Source organism: Poromitra crassiceps, assembly GCF_964638095.1.
Source record: "Poromitra crassiceps genome assembly, chromosome: 20".
Taxonomy (NCBI): domain Eukaryota; kingdom Metazoa; phylum Chordata; class Actinopteri; order Beryciformes; family Melamphaidae; genus Poromitra; species Poromitra crassiceps.
In genome coordinates, this window is record NC_139637.1 from 21,006,855 (window position 1) to 21,024,003 (window position 17,149).

The 17,149-nt window shown below is 45.1% G+C and overlaps 1 protein-coding gene across 2 annotated transcripts in view; it reads left to right on the forward strand.

Annotated features, from left to right (window-relative positions):
- The window catches only part of flna (filamin A, alpha (actin binding protein 280)), a 71,715-nt gene that overhangs the window by 34,592 nt on the left and 19,974 nt on the right, over positions 1–17,149 (forward strand). For both annotated transcript variants that reach the window (XM_083656389.1, XM_083656390.1), the window contains exons 9-29: positions 443–580; positions 903–1,029; positions 2,158–2,294; positions 3,480–3,676; positions 4,335–4,448; positions 4,578–4,721; positions 5,257–5,380; positions 7,101–7,261; positions 7,404–7,494; positions 8,637–8,806; positions 9,507–9,624; positions 10,123–10,235; positions 10,326–10,475; positions 10,971–11,289; positions 12,155–12,328; positions 12,600–12,762; positions 13,062–13,222; positions 13,695–13,862; positions 13,979–14,102; positions 14,579–14,735; positions 15,507–15,696. In XM_083656389.1, the coding sequence (XP_083512515.1) occupies positions 443–580; positions 903–1,029; positions 2,158–2,294; positions 3,480–3,676; positions 4,335–4,448; positions 4,578–4,721; positions 5,257–5,380; positions 7,101–7,261; positions 7,404–7,494; positions 8,637–8,806; positions 9,507–9,624; positions 10,123–10,235; positions 10,326–10,475; positions 10,971–11,289; positions 12,155–12,328; positions 12,600–12,762; positions 13,062–13,222; positions 13,695–13,862; positions 13,979–14,102; positions 14,579–14,735; positions 15,507–15,696 (3,240 nt within the window). The remainder of the gene's footprint in view (positions 1–442; positions 581–902; positions 1,030–2,157; positions 2,295–3,479; positions 3,677–4,334; positions 4,449–4,577; positions 4,722–5,256; positions 5,381–7,100; positions 7,262–7,403; positions 7,495–8,636; positions 8,807–9,506; positions 9,625–10,122; positions 10,236–10,325; positions 10,476–10,970; positions 11,290–12,154; positions 12,329–12,599; positions 12,763–13,061; positions 13,223–13,694; positions 13,863–13,978; positions 14,103–14,578; positions 14,736–15,506; positions 15,697–17,149) is intronic.

Genomic DNA, 17,149 nt, shown 5'->3' on the forward strand with positions numbered 1-17,149 from the left:
ACTTCCTGTGCGATGGCCACCCCACTTGCTGTGTGTGTGTGTGTGTGGGGGGGGGGCTAAAGGCTGTGGCCTATGAAGTTGCTGTTAAGGCTCAGATGCACGGGGAGGATAAGCAGTTAGCGAGAGAGAGAGAGAGAGAGAGAGAGGGAGGGAGGCGATGGGGAGAAGAAGAAGGACAATAGAAAAGCAGTGAGATGGTTCCAGCGGCCCTTCAGCGTGATGGATTTGCCCTAGATGGAAATTGTTTTGTTTTCATATTATTCAGCCCGCACCTCATTCCTCTCCTCTCCGCTGAAACCACGGCTATATCACATGTGGTCATGATGCTGGAGTGCTGCACATAACTCAAAGCTGTCTCTGTTGATCTGTCTTGTTTCTGACTGTCTGTGTGTGTGTCTCTCTCTCTCTTCTCTTCTCTCTCTCTCTCTCTCTCTCTCTACAGCATGTAACCCCAGCCTCTGTAGAGCGAAGGGTCGTGGTCTGCAGCCGAAGGGTCTGCGGGTGAAGGAGACGGCCGACTTTAAGGTCTACACTAAAGGAGCCGGCACCGGGGAGCTCAAAGTCTCCATCAAGGGCCCCAGTGAGTGACACAAAAGCAGGATTCTTGTTTTTTTGTTTTACCAAAACGCCAGCGGTTTTAACTTGAGCCTCAAGTTGGGTCTCATATTATTATTACTTATCAATTCCATCTTGGAGTAAGATGCAGTAAACGGGGGAAAAAGGGTTTTATATAGCAGAGCTTAAAGTTTGAGTTTGACATTTTCAGTGTTTTGGTTTCCTTTTTCCTTCCTTGCGTCGTAAAATTAGGAGCAAGTTGGAGTAAAGAGAAAAAAGCATGTGACATTGATGTGTGTGTGTGTGTGTGTGTGTTTGTGTGTGCGCGTGCGTGCGCGCGTGTGTAGAGGGTCTTGAAGAGCCATGTAAGAGGAAGGATCTAGGGGACGGTGTGTACGGATTTGACTATTACCCCACCACACCTGGAACATACAGCATCACCATCACCTGGGGAGGACAGCACATCCCCCGCAGGTACACGCACTCACTCACTCACTCACTCTCTTACGCTTGTTTGACTGCAAAAAGTCATTGATCATTAAACCTTCTACTTGATAACTAAAGGTAAGGTAGTACCGATCCGATACCAGTGTTTTAAGTAATAAGCTGTATGCCTCACTGTGTGGAAGAGACCGGGATCATTCGTTTATGTGTAAGGCAACATCAGGCTTTACTTAAGTAGAACCATATGATTTCCACAAAACGGGAAAAACGGACGGAATCACAGAATTTGGTAATAAAAATGGATTGAACTGTAAAACATGGAATATTGCAGAATTTTCCATAATTTGGCTGAAATTGATAAAAGTAGGACTAATTATCAAAATAAGAAGTAGATCTAATTATTGTAGTAACCTAAATCATTTCATAATTGTAAAATAGGCGTAGAGAAATGATTCAGTTTTCGATTGGGGTGTTTTGAGGGGGGGGTCGGTCTTGCGTGGGACCCTTACTGCACCTCACAACTTAGTTTTCACCTTGAGAAACATGTCGAAGAGTCTGTCTGAGAGAGCCAAAAAATATCACTCCTAACACCTAAATTAAAATTAAAATGGAAAAAACTGAATTTGGGGAAAAATAAATCAAAATTTGGAAAAAAAAAATATAAAACAGATTTCATATGGCTGTATATGTATGTATGTGTATATACTGTATATATATTATATATATGTATATGTATGTGTAAAGCATTGCTTTGCTCACTTTGTCAAACAAAATGTAACAAATAAATAATAGATATAAATGTACTGAATTGTTATTTGTTCAAATAATGGTATCCAATAATGGATCAGTCCATTGTCACCGATAACCCAAAGCAATCCAGCAATTTGGGTCAGTATCAGACCGATATCTGTATATATCTGTAGATATCGGTGCATCTCTAGTATTCACAAGTGAGTACATTTCCTTCCTTTGTAATATGTAAAAAAAAGAAGAGCAAGAACGGTAAAAGGTGTACTGGACACGTGCGCACAAAAGTCCATCATTAATCAAGCTTATGTTATAGAAGTATCTCACACTGCACATCTGTAACAGATATTACGGTTCACCTCTGTATCAGATCAGCGTGTCATTGTGACTTGACCTCTGACCTCTGCTCAGTCCCATCGAGGTGAAGATCGGCACCGAGGCCGGCCCACAGAAGGTGAGGGCTTGGGGTCCCGGGCTGGACGGAGGCGTGGTCGGAAAATCTGCCGATTTCGTGGTGGAGGCTGTCGGAGACAACGTAGGCACACTGGGTGAGTGAGCCAGGGAAAACGGCAGGGTGAACGTGAACACGCACTCGATACAATTTTTTAGTAGAATTTCTCATTTGTTTGAATAGGTTTCCCAAGTTGCACCTTCCGTTGCTCATCGATAAACTACTCAGCAGTGACCTCTAGGGGTGGGACCAAAAATTGATATATCGATCGTGGTCCTCTTGCGATACACTAGTGCCATATTGTGATACCATGTTGTGATACCAGATCGTGACATTTATCCTGAAATGTGTGCGTGTTGTTTTTTTGCATTCATTGATGCGTTTTAGTTTTCTGTCAACTTAATTTGCATGGATTGAAAAGATTTTGTTCGGGCATTATTTTGTATCCTTCCTTTTTAAACATTTTAATTTCATGCTTGGAGTCGTAGACAAGTTGCAGTCAGTGTTTGTTAAAGAGCCACTGTGCAGTATGCACTTTGCTGTACATTGTTTCATGTAAATTCTGTGAATAAATACCTAATTACTGCTTTTTAGGTATATTTTTTCCTCTTTAGTTACAGATATCGTGATGTATCGTACCTGAGATTTCCTGCAATGTATTGATTATTGCAGAATCTGTATCGTGATGCATCATTATCGAGGGCCAAGTATCGTTATAGTATCGTGGGGTTAGGCCGTGTGTCCATATGGCGTCTATTCCTAAGCTCCGGTGTCTTTTTTCAGTTGTTTCCAATGAGGAGAGAGCGTATGCGGATGCCTACGGACGTCTAGAGAAAGTGCGCTGCAGCCAGCGTCTTTTTTTGAAACTTTTTTTTCAGAGCGCTCCGGCTTTTTTTGTCCGCCGGCTCTGAGTGATTCCAGCTGAAAATATCCGAACTTTTCAGAAAGACGCTGGTGTCGGGTGCTCCGTTTCATGCAACTAATGGAGAAACTATCACAACCGAGACAGAAAGGCTCAATTGTGGGAGCAGATTGGCTGGACACTGAATATCTTTGTGTTGTTAGCTGTTAGCTACCGCTGCTGAGCTAACGTTATTTTCAATCTGCTTCCTTGCATATTATTGTGCGCTCGGATCAGCGCTTCCTTCCCCAGCGTACTTCCAACGTTTAAATGTCAGGAATAGACGCCCAGTCGACACACGGCCTCACTCTGCAATTCCCACCGCTAGTGAGTTCAGCTTTTCTGCAGCTCTTCGTGACGTTGTGTTCCCCGTCTGTCCAGGTTTCTCGGTGGAGGGTCCGTCTCAGGCCAAGATCGAGTGCGACGACAAGGGCGACGGCTCCTGTGACGTGCGCTACTGGCCGACGGAGGCTGGGGAGTACGCCGTGCACGTGCTCTGCAACAACGAGGACATCCAGCACTCTCCCTACATGGCTGAGATCATCAACCCACCCGGAAAAGACTTCCACCCCGACAAGGTAGGCACACACACCCAATAGAGATGTGGACACAGCTGCACAATATGTGTGATTACGCAAAAATGTACAACAGAAAACTGACATTTTTGTTTAGTTTTTGTGCAATTAATTTTGTTATAGAAAGACGTTTACTTGGGAGTGTCTAGGTAGTGTAGAGGTAGAAGCACTCTCCTACCACCGCAGCAGAGACCCGGGTTCACTTCCTGGTAGTGGTACTTCCAGCTTGGTCAGACGTTCCTACAGACACAATTGGCCTATGTGTCTGTGTGTGGGAAACCGATGGAGTATGAGTCCTGGACCCTGCACTAGCGCGTCCTCTGGGTGGTCGGGGGGGGCTCCTGTTCGTGGGGGGGGGGGGAACTGGGGGGAAATAGCGTAATGCTCTCACATGCTACATCCTGCCAGTCAGGTGAAAGGAAGGGGCTGAATCAGAGGAAGCATGTGCTAGTCCACTGCTCTCCCCATGATCGACAAGAGGGGGTGGACCAATGACCGGGACAGCAGGGGGAATTGGCCAACTACAATTGGGGAGAAAATGCCAGAAGAACCAGAAAATAACTTGATCAAAAAAATAAACAAGTTAACTGCCGTTCAAATGTAGAACTGTGTTTCTGATAAGCTTTGTGAATGTGTTTTTCTTTTCTTCTCTCTTCTCCAGGTGAAGGCCTACGGTCCCGGCCTGCAGAGCAGCGGCCTGGGCGTTGCAAAGCCAACCGAGTTCACAGTTGATGCCAAGCTGGGAGGGAAGGCCCCTCTGAAGGTTTCTGCTCAGGTATGACGACACCCTCTCTCTCCGCCCTTACTTTGCTTCTACAACCCTTCCTACAGTATATATATCAGTATATATATCCATTTCCCCCCCTAACTCCACCTACCACTTCCTGTCTCTGTGGCTCTGCAGGACGGTGAGGGCACGCCCATGGACGTCCAGGTGAAAGATAACGGCAACGGGACATACACCTGTACTTACACCCCACGCAAACCCCTCAAACACACGGTCATGGTCTCCTGGGGAGGAGTCAACATCCCCGACAGCCCCTTCAGGGTTAGTGTACACACACACACACACACACACACACACACACACAAATACAAATACAGACACTCACTCACTCGGGCTGCACAAATCGGATGAATTAAAAGCAAGACTGTGATGGAGTTTGCATGTTCTCCCCGTGCCCCCTGGGAGTTTCCTTCATATAGGAACCCCACACCAAAACATGCAATATCCTGGTCGCTGAAGTGGTGCCTCCTCTGGTCGTTAGGGGCGCCTGTTCGGAGGGAGGGGGAACTCGTTGGAATAGCGTGATCCTCCCACGTGCTATGTCCTACCGGTGAAGCTTCCCCTGTCAGGTGAAAAGAAACGGCTGGCTAACTGCCCATGTCTCGGAGGAAGCATGGAGCCAGTTTCGGCTCTCCCCAGATCGACAGAGGGTGGAGCAGCAACCAGGATAAATAAATTAAAATGAGCACTAATGGGGGATAAAAATGGGATAAAAAATGTAGTGCTAGCTCTCAAGCTGAACTTAGCTTCGATCATACTAAACCTCTCTTTTAACTGTTGTGGTTTGGCCCAACAGATGACTGTAGGAGCAGGCTGTCATCCTAACAAAGTGAAGGTATCAGGACCTGGAGTGGCCAAGACTGGCCTCAAGGCCTTTGAGCCAACGTATTTCACCGTCGACTGTGCAGAGGCTGGTCAAGGTAACGTCAGTTTTATATTCTTTCATACAATAAGCTGCTACAGTAGGCTACACTGCAATACACTGTTGGTAGTTTACAAACCATATGAAAAGATTTTGACAGGTGTACATGAGTTACAAAGCTTGTTCTTTTCTCTTTGGAAGTATGCGTTTTATCTCCTTAATGTGTCATTACTAGGGTGACCAGACGTGCTTGTTTTCCGGGGTCAGTCCCCGTTGTTTGTGACCTGGCCCCGGAAATGTCCCTGTTTGGGTTGTTTGTTTTTGTTTTTATTCATTTATTGAGTGCATGTTAATCAACATATTACAGGGAGAATGACATTCTATAGACCAAATCACCGTGACGTCACCATGTAAACAACATTACTTCCGCGTACCACTTCGGCAGGTTTAAATTTGCATGTGGTCAAATAAATGCTGTCAAACCCTCTCGTTGTTTTCGGCCGACTACTTTCAATTTAAATGTTCAAACGGTTGGTAAACATGCTTGTCCGGCGTATCTAGCCTTTCTTCTGTGTTTGTTTTATGTAGTGTTAGCTAGCTAATAACGTTTGTTTACCTCTGTCAAACTCACAGTTTTTTTGCAGACTCGTTAACGTAGCTACAGAGCTAACGTTACAGACAGAGCTACTGACGCCGCGTTAATTTAATTTAGCTTCAAGTCTACTCTGGTCTGGTCTGGTCCAACAGGTAAATTAGATAGTCTGGTCTCCACTAACGTTAGTGAAAGTGTTGTTATGAATGATATTAAACAACAACACAACAACGAACGAACCATTTTTGTCTTCTTTGTCTGTTTTTGTCTTCAACACGTCAGTTTGTGCCGTCCACCGCCGACGTGTGGACTCCAGGGGTAACCGGAAGTAAATGTAAACATCCCCCCGCTGATTTGGTCAATTCTGATAGTCCCACTCATTTGTTTAAACCAATTTTGGTGAAAGTGCTGCCCAGCGAATCTCTCCCTCTGCATGTGGACCTCCCAGCCGAACAGCCGGTGCTGACGCCGGAGGCGGGCAAACGACACGACGCCTTGCCTGAGGGAGCGGTGCCTTTGACCGACATTGGATATTTTAATGATATATTGACGGCCTAACTGGAAATGCCCCCGGTTTTCATCTCAGAAACCCGGTCACCTTATGTTACGTTACACATTGCATATCGGGTGCTAAAAATTAGCTTTGCCTTTTCATTCTCATCAGTATTATGGGCTGCTTTGATTTCAACAGCTTTTTCTCCCCAATTGAATTTAATCAATGGTTACAACAATAGAAGCAAAAATGAATGGCTTTTAGGGTGACCAGATGAGAGAATGAGTCAAATTCCCAGTAGGCTGTATTTCAAACGTAACTGCATCTGAACCAATGACTCAAACTGGTGGCTTAAAAAATAAATTAAAATTAAATTAAAAAATAAATTAAAATTAAATTAAATTAAATTTAAATTAAAAGCAAATTAAATTAAAATTATTAAAAGCATTTTTGCCTTGAAGTAAGTGAGTCTCACAGCATACAGACAGCTCTCACAGCCCAACAGCTTGTTCATATTATCTATTACTATAACGGTTCATTTTTGGGACAGGGAGGATTCAGGATCCTGGGACATGTAATTCGGGACTGTGCTGGATTCTTTGGGACGTCTGCTCACCCTTGGATGGCTGTAGATAGATGGGACAGTGAGTGGACTGGTGTATTTAAATGTGTTTCCTCCTCGCTCCTCTTCAGGTGACATCAGCATAGGGATCAAGTGCGCCCCCGGTGTGGTGGGACCCGCCGAGGCCGACATCGACTTCGACATCATCAGGAACGACAACGACACCTTCACCGTCAAATACACTCCTCCTGGAGCAGGCAGCTACACCATCATGGTTCTGTTCGCTGACCAGGTGTGTGTCTTTGTTTGTGTGTGTGTGTGTGAGAGATATGCTTTTTGATCATGCTGTGTTTGTGTTTGCTACAATGTTTGTGTTTGCTACAATGTGTGCGTTTGTGTTTGATGACAGTTTTCCTTGTGTTTGTGGTGTCTAGGCCATTCCAATGACTCCCATCAGGATCAAGGTGGACCCCTCGCATGATGCCAGCAAAGTGAAGGCAGAGGGACCAGGACTTAGCCGCAGTGGTAAGAACATGCACACACAAACTGTATGATCTGTTTATGAAGCCTCCTGTGTGAAAGATCTACTCTACACACTGCAATAATAAACTAACTATAGAGACACTGCGGAGCGCGTCATCATTCAGAAACCACACCCAAAACGGGGGAAAACCTCCTATGTCGCGTGCATGGTCGGGTGTTGCACAAAAAGGTCGTATATACGGAAGATGAACACTCCAACTTACAGCAACATCCACATTTTTCTTCTCGCCAATTCTCAATGGCTTCCTTGTTTTCCTCGGGAGTACAAAAATACTTTAACTGGCGATTTTTTACATTTGTTGTAACAGCTTTTAGCTATGTTTAATTCAAGGAAAATGACGCTGGTGTGTGGAAATTAACGGAGCTTTCCCCCGTGATGGGCGTGGCCTATTTCATGCAGTGTCTCTATAGAAGACAGGAAGTGTATACCATTGCATACCATTGTTGGCGCAGTTTGTAATGAGTCATCTTTTGTATAGACCATCTTTGTTACCAGCCAGTTTGTCTGTTTATTCCAAACAAACCGATGTTGCTGCTGCTGGAAATGTAAAACACATCACTTCCTCTATGTGAGATGATTTTTCCCAGGAAAGAGCTAGGCTGAATAACTGTTGTGTTATTGTGTTAAGACCGGTCTGTGGATGTTCTTTTTAAAACATCCAGGTGATAGAAAGTTTAAAAAGGATTTTATTTTAATTTTTTTACACTGGACTATAAAGAATGGAGAAACAAGACATTTCGGTCTTCATCCAAACAGTTTTCAGTTGTAATGAGTGCAACAAGAAGTAACTCTGGCAAATAAATGCACACCAGCAAAGTCACATGACAAGCACGTGGCATGAAGTCACATGACTTGTTGAGATGTAGTACTCCTTAGTGTGCGTTTGCCAGAGAAGATGAAGTCGATAGCAGTTTAGGGTGGTGCCCCTCATCCCCCCACTTGTGGTGACATGGGGCAAGTTGGTTTGGACCTCAACAATTAAACTCACATTATTTATATCTCTCTCCCCTCCCTCTCTATCTCTCTCTCTCTCCACCCCTCTCTTTCTCTCTGCCCCTGCCCCCCCCCCTCTCTCTCTCTCTCTCTCTCTCTCTCTCTCTTTCTCTCTTTCTCCCGCTCTCAGGTGTTGAGTTGAACAAGCCGACTCACTTCACTGTGAACACCAAGGGAGCGGGCAAGGCCAAGCTGGACTGCAGCTTCAGCGGCCCGATCAAAGCCGAGGCCATCAAGGACTTTGAGATCATCAACAACCACGACAACACGCACACTGTCAAATACACTCCTGTGCAGCAGGTACGACAACACGCACACTGTCAAATACACTCCTGTGCAGCAGGTATGACAACACGCACACTGTCAAATACACTCCTGTGCAGCAGGTACGACAACACGCACACTGTCAAATACACTCCTGTGCAGCAGGTACGACAACACGCACACTGTCAAATACACTCCTGTGCAGCAGGTACGACAACACGCACACTGTCAAATACACTCCTGTGCAGCAGGTACGACAACACGCACACTGTCAAATACACTCCTGTGCAGCAGGTACGACAACACGCACACTGTCAAATACACTCCTGTGCAGCAGGTACGACAACACGCACACTGTCAAATACACTCCTGTGCAGCAGGTACGACAACACGCACACTGTCAAATACACTCCTGTGCAGCAGGTACGACAACACGCACACTGTCAAATACACTCTTGTGCAGCAGGTACGACAACACGCACACTGTCAAATACACTCCTGTGCAGCAGGTACGACAACACGCACACTGTCAAATACACTCCTGTGCAGCAGGTACGACAACACGCACACTGTCAAATACACTCCTGTGCAGCAGGTACGACGGCTAACAAAAGGGCTTAAATTTGGCTTTCCCGAAAACCTGCAAGATCGTCTGATAATCGCATCATCCACCTTATCCTAAATCATGATGAAATGTGCGACCACAGCAGTGTAACTCCTCCCCTTCCTGTCCCAGGGTCCTTTGGGACTGGCTGTGACCTATGGAGGAGATCAGATCCCTAAGAGCCCCTTCAACGTTGGTGTGGCGCCCACAGTGGACCTCAGCAAGATCAACGTCACGGGCCTGCCTGACAGTATGTCCTCCCTGTCTTCACTGTCTTACATCAATACATACTAAGGTCCAATATTGGCCTTTTTTATTAAAAAATCAACCAGTCATCTACCTCTGTCCGATATGTCAGTTTTATTACCTATTTCTGTTGTATGAATGATTGATTAATATTACATTGTCTTTTGGAAGCCCTTTAATCTGAATTGATTCTAATGCAGCATTTGGATCCAAACAAGTCAATCTTATTATTACTACCCTGGTGTATCCTGGCTTTTCCAACCTTACAAGAATAGAATTCAGGGGTGAAAAACTGAATCCTTGTAACTTTTTGGCATGGAAATGATCTAATTTATTTGCAATATTGGTTTCATTCAATTTCAATTTCATTTCATTTCAACATCGATTTCAGTATTGGCCTTAAAAAAAACTAAACGGTATTTCCTCTCTCTCTCTGGAATGTCTGCATCTACATTAAATCAATCTGTCTGCCTAAACTGCCTCTCTGTGTGTGTCTCTGTAGAGATGACTGTAGGCAAGGACCAGGAAGTGACTGTGAAGTCAAAGGGTGCTGGTGGTCAGGGCAAGGTCGGCGCCAAGGTGACTAGTCCAGCAGGCAAGCCAGTGACCAGCAAGGTACGGCATCTTATTTCCTCAGAAGTCAGAAGCAACAACATAATATATGTATGTATGCATGTATAACTCCACTGATATTTCCTGTTCCAGGTGGAGCCAGGGCTGAGCCCAGAGACCAGTCAGGTGAAGTTCATCCCCCGGGACGTGGGACCATACCAGGTTGAGCTGACCTATGATGGCATTCCCGTCCCCGGATCCCCCTACACCCCCACAGCCTACCCTGCCACAGACCCCTCCAAGGTAAGCTACAGTTATTGGTTACCGTTAATGAATGTTATCACACAATGCATAATAATAAACAGATTTGTCTTATAGCTTTCCTACAAACTACAAAATATTGTTGTACTTATGAGTGATTGAAAAACTGGATAATTTCCCCATTAACAGCCATGCATTTTTATTTTTATTTTATCTTTTACATTTTTACATACGTTTTAATGCATTTATAATGGTTTGGCTCAGTGTCAGGATCATGAACATTTTCTGTATATTGACGCCATCTACTGTGTGAATTCTGTTAAGAAATGGAAAATAGCATTTTGTAGATACAAGGCATCTGCCAGACATTGACAGTATCTGTATGTTACATTAGTCTTTATGTTTGTAATAGTTTTAGTTTGTTTTGTTTGTCATATACCATTGAATCGTGTCACTTTCCTGCTATACTGTAAGTGTTCACCAGCACTCAGTATAGCACATGTCCTCTCCTTAATTCATTCATCTCTCCCCTCCCAGGTGCGTTGCTCTGGCCCAGGTCTGGAGCGCGCCAAGGTCGGGGAGACGGGGGAGTTCGTGGTGGACTGTACCAATGCCGGTCCGGCCGAGCTGACCATTGAGATCATCTCTGACAGCGGGACAGAGGCTGAGGTCCACATCCAGGACAACGGAGACGGCACCTACACCATCACCTACATCCCTCTCTACCCCGGCTCCTACACTCTCACCATCCGCTACGGTGGCCAGGATGTGCCAAACTTCCCCGCTCGGCTCACCGTGGAGCCCGCGGTCGACGCCAGCGGAGTCCGTGTGTTCGGACCCGGAGTGGAGGGCAAATGTAAGGGGGGTGGGATTATGTTTGTGTCATTGTTTGTTGGTGTATAACCTGCTACTGAGACTTTAAAGGAAGGCTTTGCTGATTTTCAACCCGCTTTGTATCATTATAATGTCGGTAATATAAGCAGATGGACAGTGTTTACCTTCTCTGTGTTTCCTGCACCGAGAAATCCACGCTCGTCTGCTTGCAGAAACTCCGCCCCCCCAGCTGGCATGGGTCTTTAACGCTCTCAAAGCTCTCGATGCGATTCGCTGTGGATGTGTGCAAACAGAAAAAAATCTAAATAAACAATATGTAGTTTGAAGAGCTGCCCTCGAGCAGAACATCTGTTTTGCCCAGAGCCGTGTATATAGAAGAGTCGCGACATCTCCGTTCACTCCAATGGACCAGTTTTTTACTCTCAAGAGTTCCAGGAAGTAAGGTCCTGGATTAAGCAGCACTGTCGAGTTGCAGCAAAATGGACAGTTTGTGTTGTGCTTTGATTTTTTTTTTTTTTTTTTTAGAATCAAATTGTACATTATCAGCTTTATTTTAGCATTCAAAAGTAGCGCAAGACCCCTTCCTGGCTGTTCATTGGCTAATGCGTCACTCATTTTGGTCCTCCGCTGACGCCACTCTCTCTCTAAATTGCTCTGGTTTTGCCTAATTTTGAGAGGGAAGTGCCTGGAATCAACTGCAGAGCTCTATTACCAACATTGTAATGATGGAAAGCGGGTTAAAAATCTAAATAGAAAATTTAAATAGCTCAAATATAATTTAATCATTTAATTTAATCCGCTCTCATTCGATATCTCCTCCTGTGTTATTTTGTAGGTGGTTTCCACCTGTAGTCACGCTGTATAAATTCCCTGTCCTGCATTTTCAGGTGTTTTCCGTGAAGCGACCACAGACTTCACTGTGGACGCCCGCGCTCTCACACAGAAGGGAGGCGACCACATCAAAACCCTCATCAGCAACCCCTCTGGCAGCCGCACGGATACCATGATCACCGACCTCGGAGATGGAACCTACAACGTTGAGTACACTCCCTATGAGGAAGGTGAGTGGGCGTCGACATACCTGTACCCACATCTGTAGAGATGAGAGGTTTGGCGGAGTCAGCACGGGTTGCGCGATTTATGATTTGATGAACACATTTCGATTCACTTTTGGCATCTTACCACAGCATCCACACTACAGAGGGCACCTCTCTAAGTGAAATAAAATGTTTCAGTATTACCATTATAACAGTATTCTAATATTATGAAATACACTGTTTTCTACATGATGAATTGTCCATAATTAGTGTTACATTGTTGTGCATGCTTCAGGACCCCACAATGTGGAGGTTGCCTATGCTGGCTCTCCAGTGCCTAAGAGTCCGTTCCGGGTTCCTGTGACGGAGGGCTGCGACCCGGGACGTGTGCGAGTGCACGGCCCTGGCCTGAAGGGCGGCATCACCAACAAACCAAACAAGTTCACAGTCGAAACCCGGTAAGTGACACAAACGCATTATGAAAGCTTTGGCATTGAAAAAGCCCCATGAAATTTGGGTCACAAATTAATTTGCCATACCAATTTAAATTGTTGTGATTTAATATACAGGAGATATTCAGCTGCTTGGTAACTAATGCACCAACCAAATATGTAAAACTTGGCAACGTGACAAATATAGAAAATGGATTCTTAAATATGTTTTACTGAGCATTTAAAAGTATGTGGGTTACCAACATCCTAGCAGGTGTTTCTTCACCTCACTGCATCTCTGTAATGACCTATTTGTCTCTCTGCAGGGGGGCAGGTACTGGTGGTCTTGGCCTGGCAGTGGAGGGTCCATCGGAGGCCAAAATGTCCTGCACTGATAATAAGGATGGCAGCTGCAGCGTGGAATACATCCCCTATGAGCCTGGCACATACAACCTCAACATCACCTACGGAGGACAGCCAATCACAGGTACTGATGTCAATCTGAGGCCATTTACACCTGGCGTTAACATGCGTTTTCTGCCATCAGATTGCAATCTGATTGCAATCTGATGGCAGAAATGGGGGTCCTCTCATTCCGCATACAGTTGCTGTATCCAGATTGAGAGGACACATTGCATTTACACTTGTGTTCAATGTGTACACAATGCATCCCTGACCACCTCCGGAGGTGGTTTGGCCGATCAGATTGCAATCCTTCTTCAATGCCTTTTGGGGGTGTTTACACCTGTACTTTCAAGTGATAAAACACAATCTGATTGCAATCTGATCACAGAAAACACATGTTAACGCCAGGTGTATATGGCCTCTCTGTGTGTTTAATGTCTTTTGTATGTGATATGTCATTTTCATTATATTCTTTGTTATAGGCGTTTCTACATGCCCTGCCCAGGACGCTTTGTTGTTCTATGTTCTAACTCCTCTTGTGTCTGTCTGTGCAGGCAGTCCATTCTCGGTGCCAGTCAGTGACACAGTGGACTGCAGCAAGGTGAAGTGCCAGGGTCCCGGCCTGGGTACCAACGTCAGAGCCAATATCCCTCAGTTATTCACAGTGGACGCCTCCAAAGCTGGAGTGGCCCCACTGCAGGTCCGTGTACAGGGCCCCAAAGGTAAGATTGTGTGTGTCTTTCTGTGACAGTCACATAGAGAGAGAGAGAGAGAAATCTTAATACACAAGCATCTAAGCACTGCTTGGTATTTAACTTTTTTCTGTGTGTGTGTATAGGAGTGGTGGTGCCTGTGGCGTTGGTGGATAATGGCGATCAGACTCACACAGTCAACTACGTTCCCACCAGAGAGGGCCCCTATTCTATCAACGTACTATATGCTGACGAAGAGATCCCACGCAGGTACAATCATTAACATTCAACCATCTCTATATACCAGTGATACTCAACTTGCGGCCCGCAACATGCAAGATACCCGCTGAATAAGTGTCCAAATGTTCATGTCATTCTGGCCAATACTCCACTTCTGTTATAGCATTTCAGTCTGGAATATGGAATATCTTTCAATAATCTATGATTTAGCTGCTAAATTGTCAAATACCACCGTCTGCTTGCTACCCAACTAACTATCCGGTGTACACAACATTGTCAGACTAAACTCCGGCTGACACCCCAAAAACCTACAATCCGCTACAGAAAAATTTATATTGTTTGTTTATTAACTGGCCCTCTATCATTTCATGAAAGTGGCCCCCGGGCAAAGCAAGTTGAGTATCCCTGCTTTATACTATCTGAATGTATACCACTCTGCAGTTTCTTTGTTTTTCTTTCAACATGTCTCTTCTGTCTTCTCCTCCCCGCCTCTCTCTCTCTGTCAGTCCCTACAAGGTGAAGGTGCTGCCCACCCATGATGCCAGCAAGGTGCGTGCCAGCGGACCCGGCCTGAACACCACCGGGGTGCCCGCCTCTCTGCCCGTCGAGTTCACCATCGACGCTAAAGACGCCGGGGAGGGACTGCTGGCTGTGCAGATCACTGTGAGTTACACACGTCATCACTCTATATGAACACATACATCTATGCATAAATACACTGATGTACATACAGTATATACAGCCCCGCATTTTTATGGCTGAGCAAATTGGTGGTTGTAATCACAATTATTATTCCTGGTCCGTCTTATCAGCAAGTAGAACTGGGTGACAGAAAAAGAAGAAGCAGCAACCAAGGCACTCTTGTGATTGAAAAAGTTTAAAAAGCCTTTATTATATGGATAATGCATATGAGCAAAAATTAAAAACGCACCAACGCTTTGCTCCACACAGGTTGCAGGAAGTCGGCAGTCGAAACTGTCATTTATGACAAATATAACATACTAGTCTTTCCATATGAACAATTATTTACTATGAGGATAGAATGGTAAATGGCCTGCATTTATATAGCGCTTTTATCCAAAGCGCTTTACTGTCAGTAGGTACATTCACCCATTCACACACCGATGGCGGCAGGTTACCACGCAGGGTGCTGGCACACCAAGGGGAGCAATTTGGGGTTCACTGTCTTGCCCAAGGACACTTCGAATCGACATGCAGACTGGAGGAGCCGGGAATCGAACCACCGACCTCTTTTATCCAAAGTGATTAGTGGACGACCCGCTCTACCTCCTGAGCTACAGCCGCCCTAGAATTGTGATTAATTGTGCAGCTCTATCGCAACACTAGCACTAAACACACACACACTCTCTCTCTCTCATCCCCTCTCTCATCCCCTCTCTCATCCCCTCTCTCATCCCCTCTCTCGCCCCTCAGGACCCAGAGGGGAAGCCTAAGAAGGCCAACATCCGCGACAACCAAGACGGCACCTACCTGGTGTCCTACGTGCCCGACATGACCGGCCGCTACACCATCCTCATCAAGTACGGCGGCGACGAGATCCCATATTCTCCCTACCGCATCAGGGCCCTGCCCACCGGAGACGCCAGCAAGTGCACCGTCACAGGTACGTTCAGGACAGGACAGACACCGTTCATAAATATACTATAATGGACAGGAGTGCTGTGCAATAGGTGTACATGTTTTTGTTAGTTAAAGGGACAGCTCACAATAAAATCCAAAATACATATTTTTCCTCTCACCTGTAGTGCTATTTATCCATCTATATCGTTTTGGGGATAGTTGCCTGAGTTTTGGAGATATCGGCCGCAGAGATGTCTGCCTTCTCTTCAATACAATGGAACTGGATGGCACTCGGCTTGTGGTGCTCAAAGCACCCAAAAAATACATTTGAAAAACTCAACAGCATTGTCTCTTTCCAGAAATCATGACCCAGTTACTCAATATAATCCACAGACCTTGTTATGAGCAGTTTCATGTAGGAACTATTTTCTTTTGCAGTCTCATGTAGGAACTAGCTAGCAGCTAGCGGGTGTAGTTCGGTCAAAAGAAAATAGTTCCTCCATAAAACTGCTCATAACGAGGTCTGTGAATTGTCTTGAGTAACGGGGTCATGATTTCTGGAAAGAGACATTGCTGTTGAGTTTATCAAATGTATTTCTTTGGCACTTTGAGCACCACAAGCCGAGTGCCATCCAGTTCCATTGTATTCAAGAGAAGGCAGACATCTCCAAAACTCAGGCAACTAACACAAAACGATATAGATGGATAAATAGCACTGCACGTGAGAGGGAAAATATGTATTTCGGATTTTAGGGTGAGCTGTTCCTTTAATTGTGTTTGTAGAATGAACAAATGCAAATGTGGCTACACACAAGTCCTGCTCAGTGTTGTTCATATACCAATGTTTCATTTTCTGAGCCACAGAAGTCCTGGCAAAGGTAATAATTCTCCCACTTAAATGTTGTCTTCCACTATAACTTGACTCAAAACTCAAAACATTTTTCTTGGTGCCGTTCTCTTCAGTCTTGAAAGAGTTATAGTTATAATGCAATGATGATGAATGCTGCGGTTACAATAATGCAACAGACACTGTTACAATTATGATGCGTTATAATGAATGTCACAATTCTAATAAAAGTTCAAGCATAATCTCCCATTATAAATCAATTGGATGCTAAACAAATAGCATATCCTTAGAGGAAAAACAACTGAAAGAGGGAGACTCCATGGTGGGGTCAGTGGTCAGCACTGTTGCCTCACAGCAAGAAGGTCCCGGGTTCGAACCCCGGTCCATCCCAGGTCCTTTCTGTGTTGAGTTTGCATGTTCTCCCCGTGTTCATGTGGGTTTCCTCCCACCACCAAAATACATGTATCTTAAGGTCCTTACACACCGAGCACGTTTTTTTCGTGCGATTAATTCGCACGTCAATAATATTTTCCGAACCTATATCAGTCAATGCAACCGTGCATACCAACGGCGAAGTTTCGCCCAGCGTTATTGCGGTGTTTATTTTTTCGAACCACGGTCGATTTTTCAGAAATTCGCTTCCGACGTG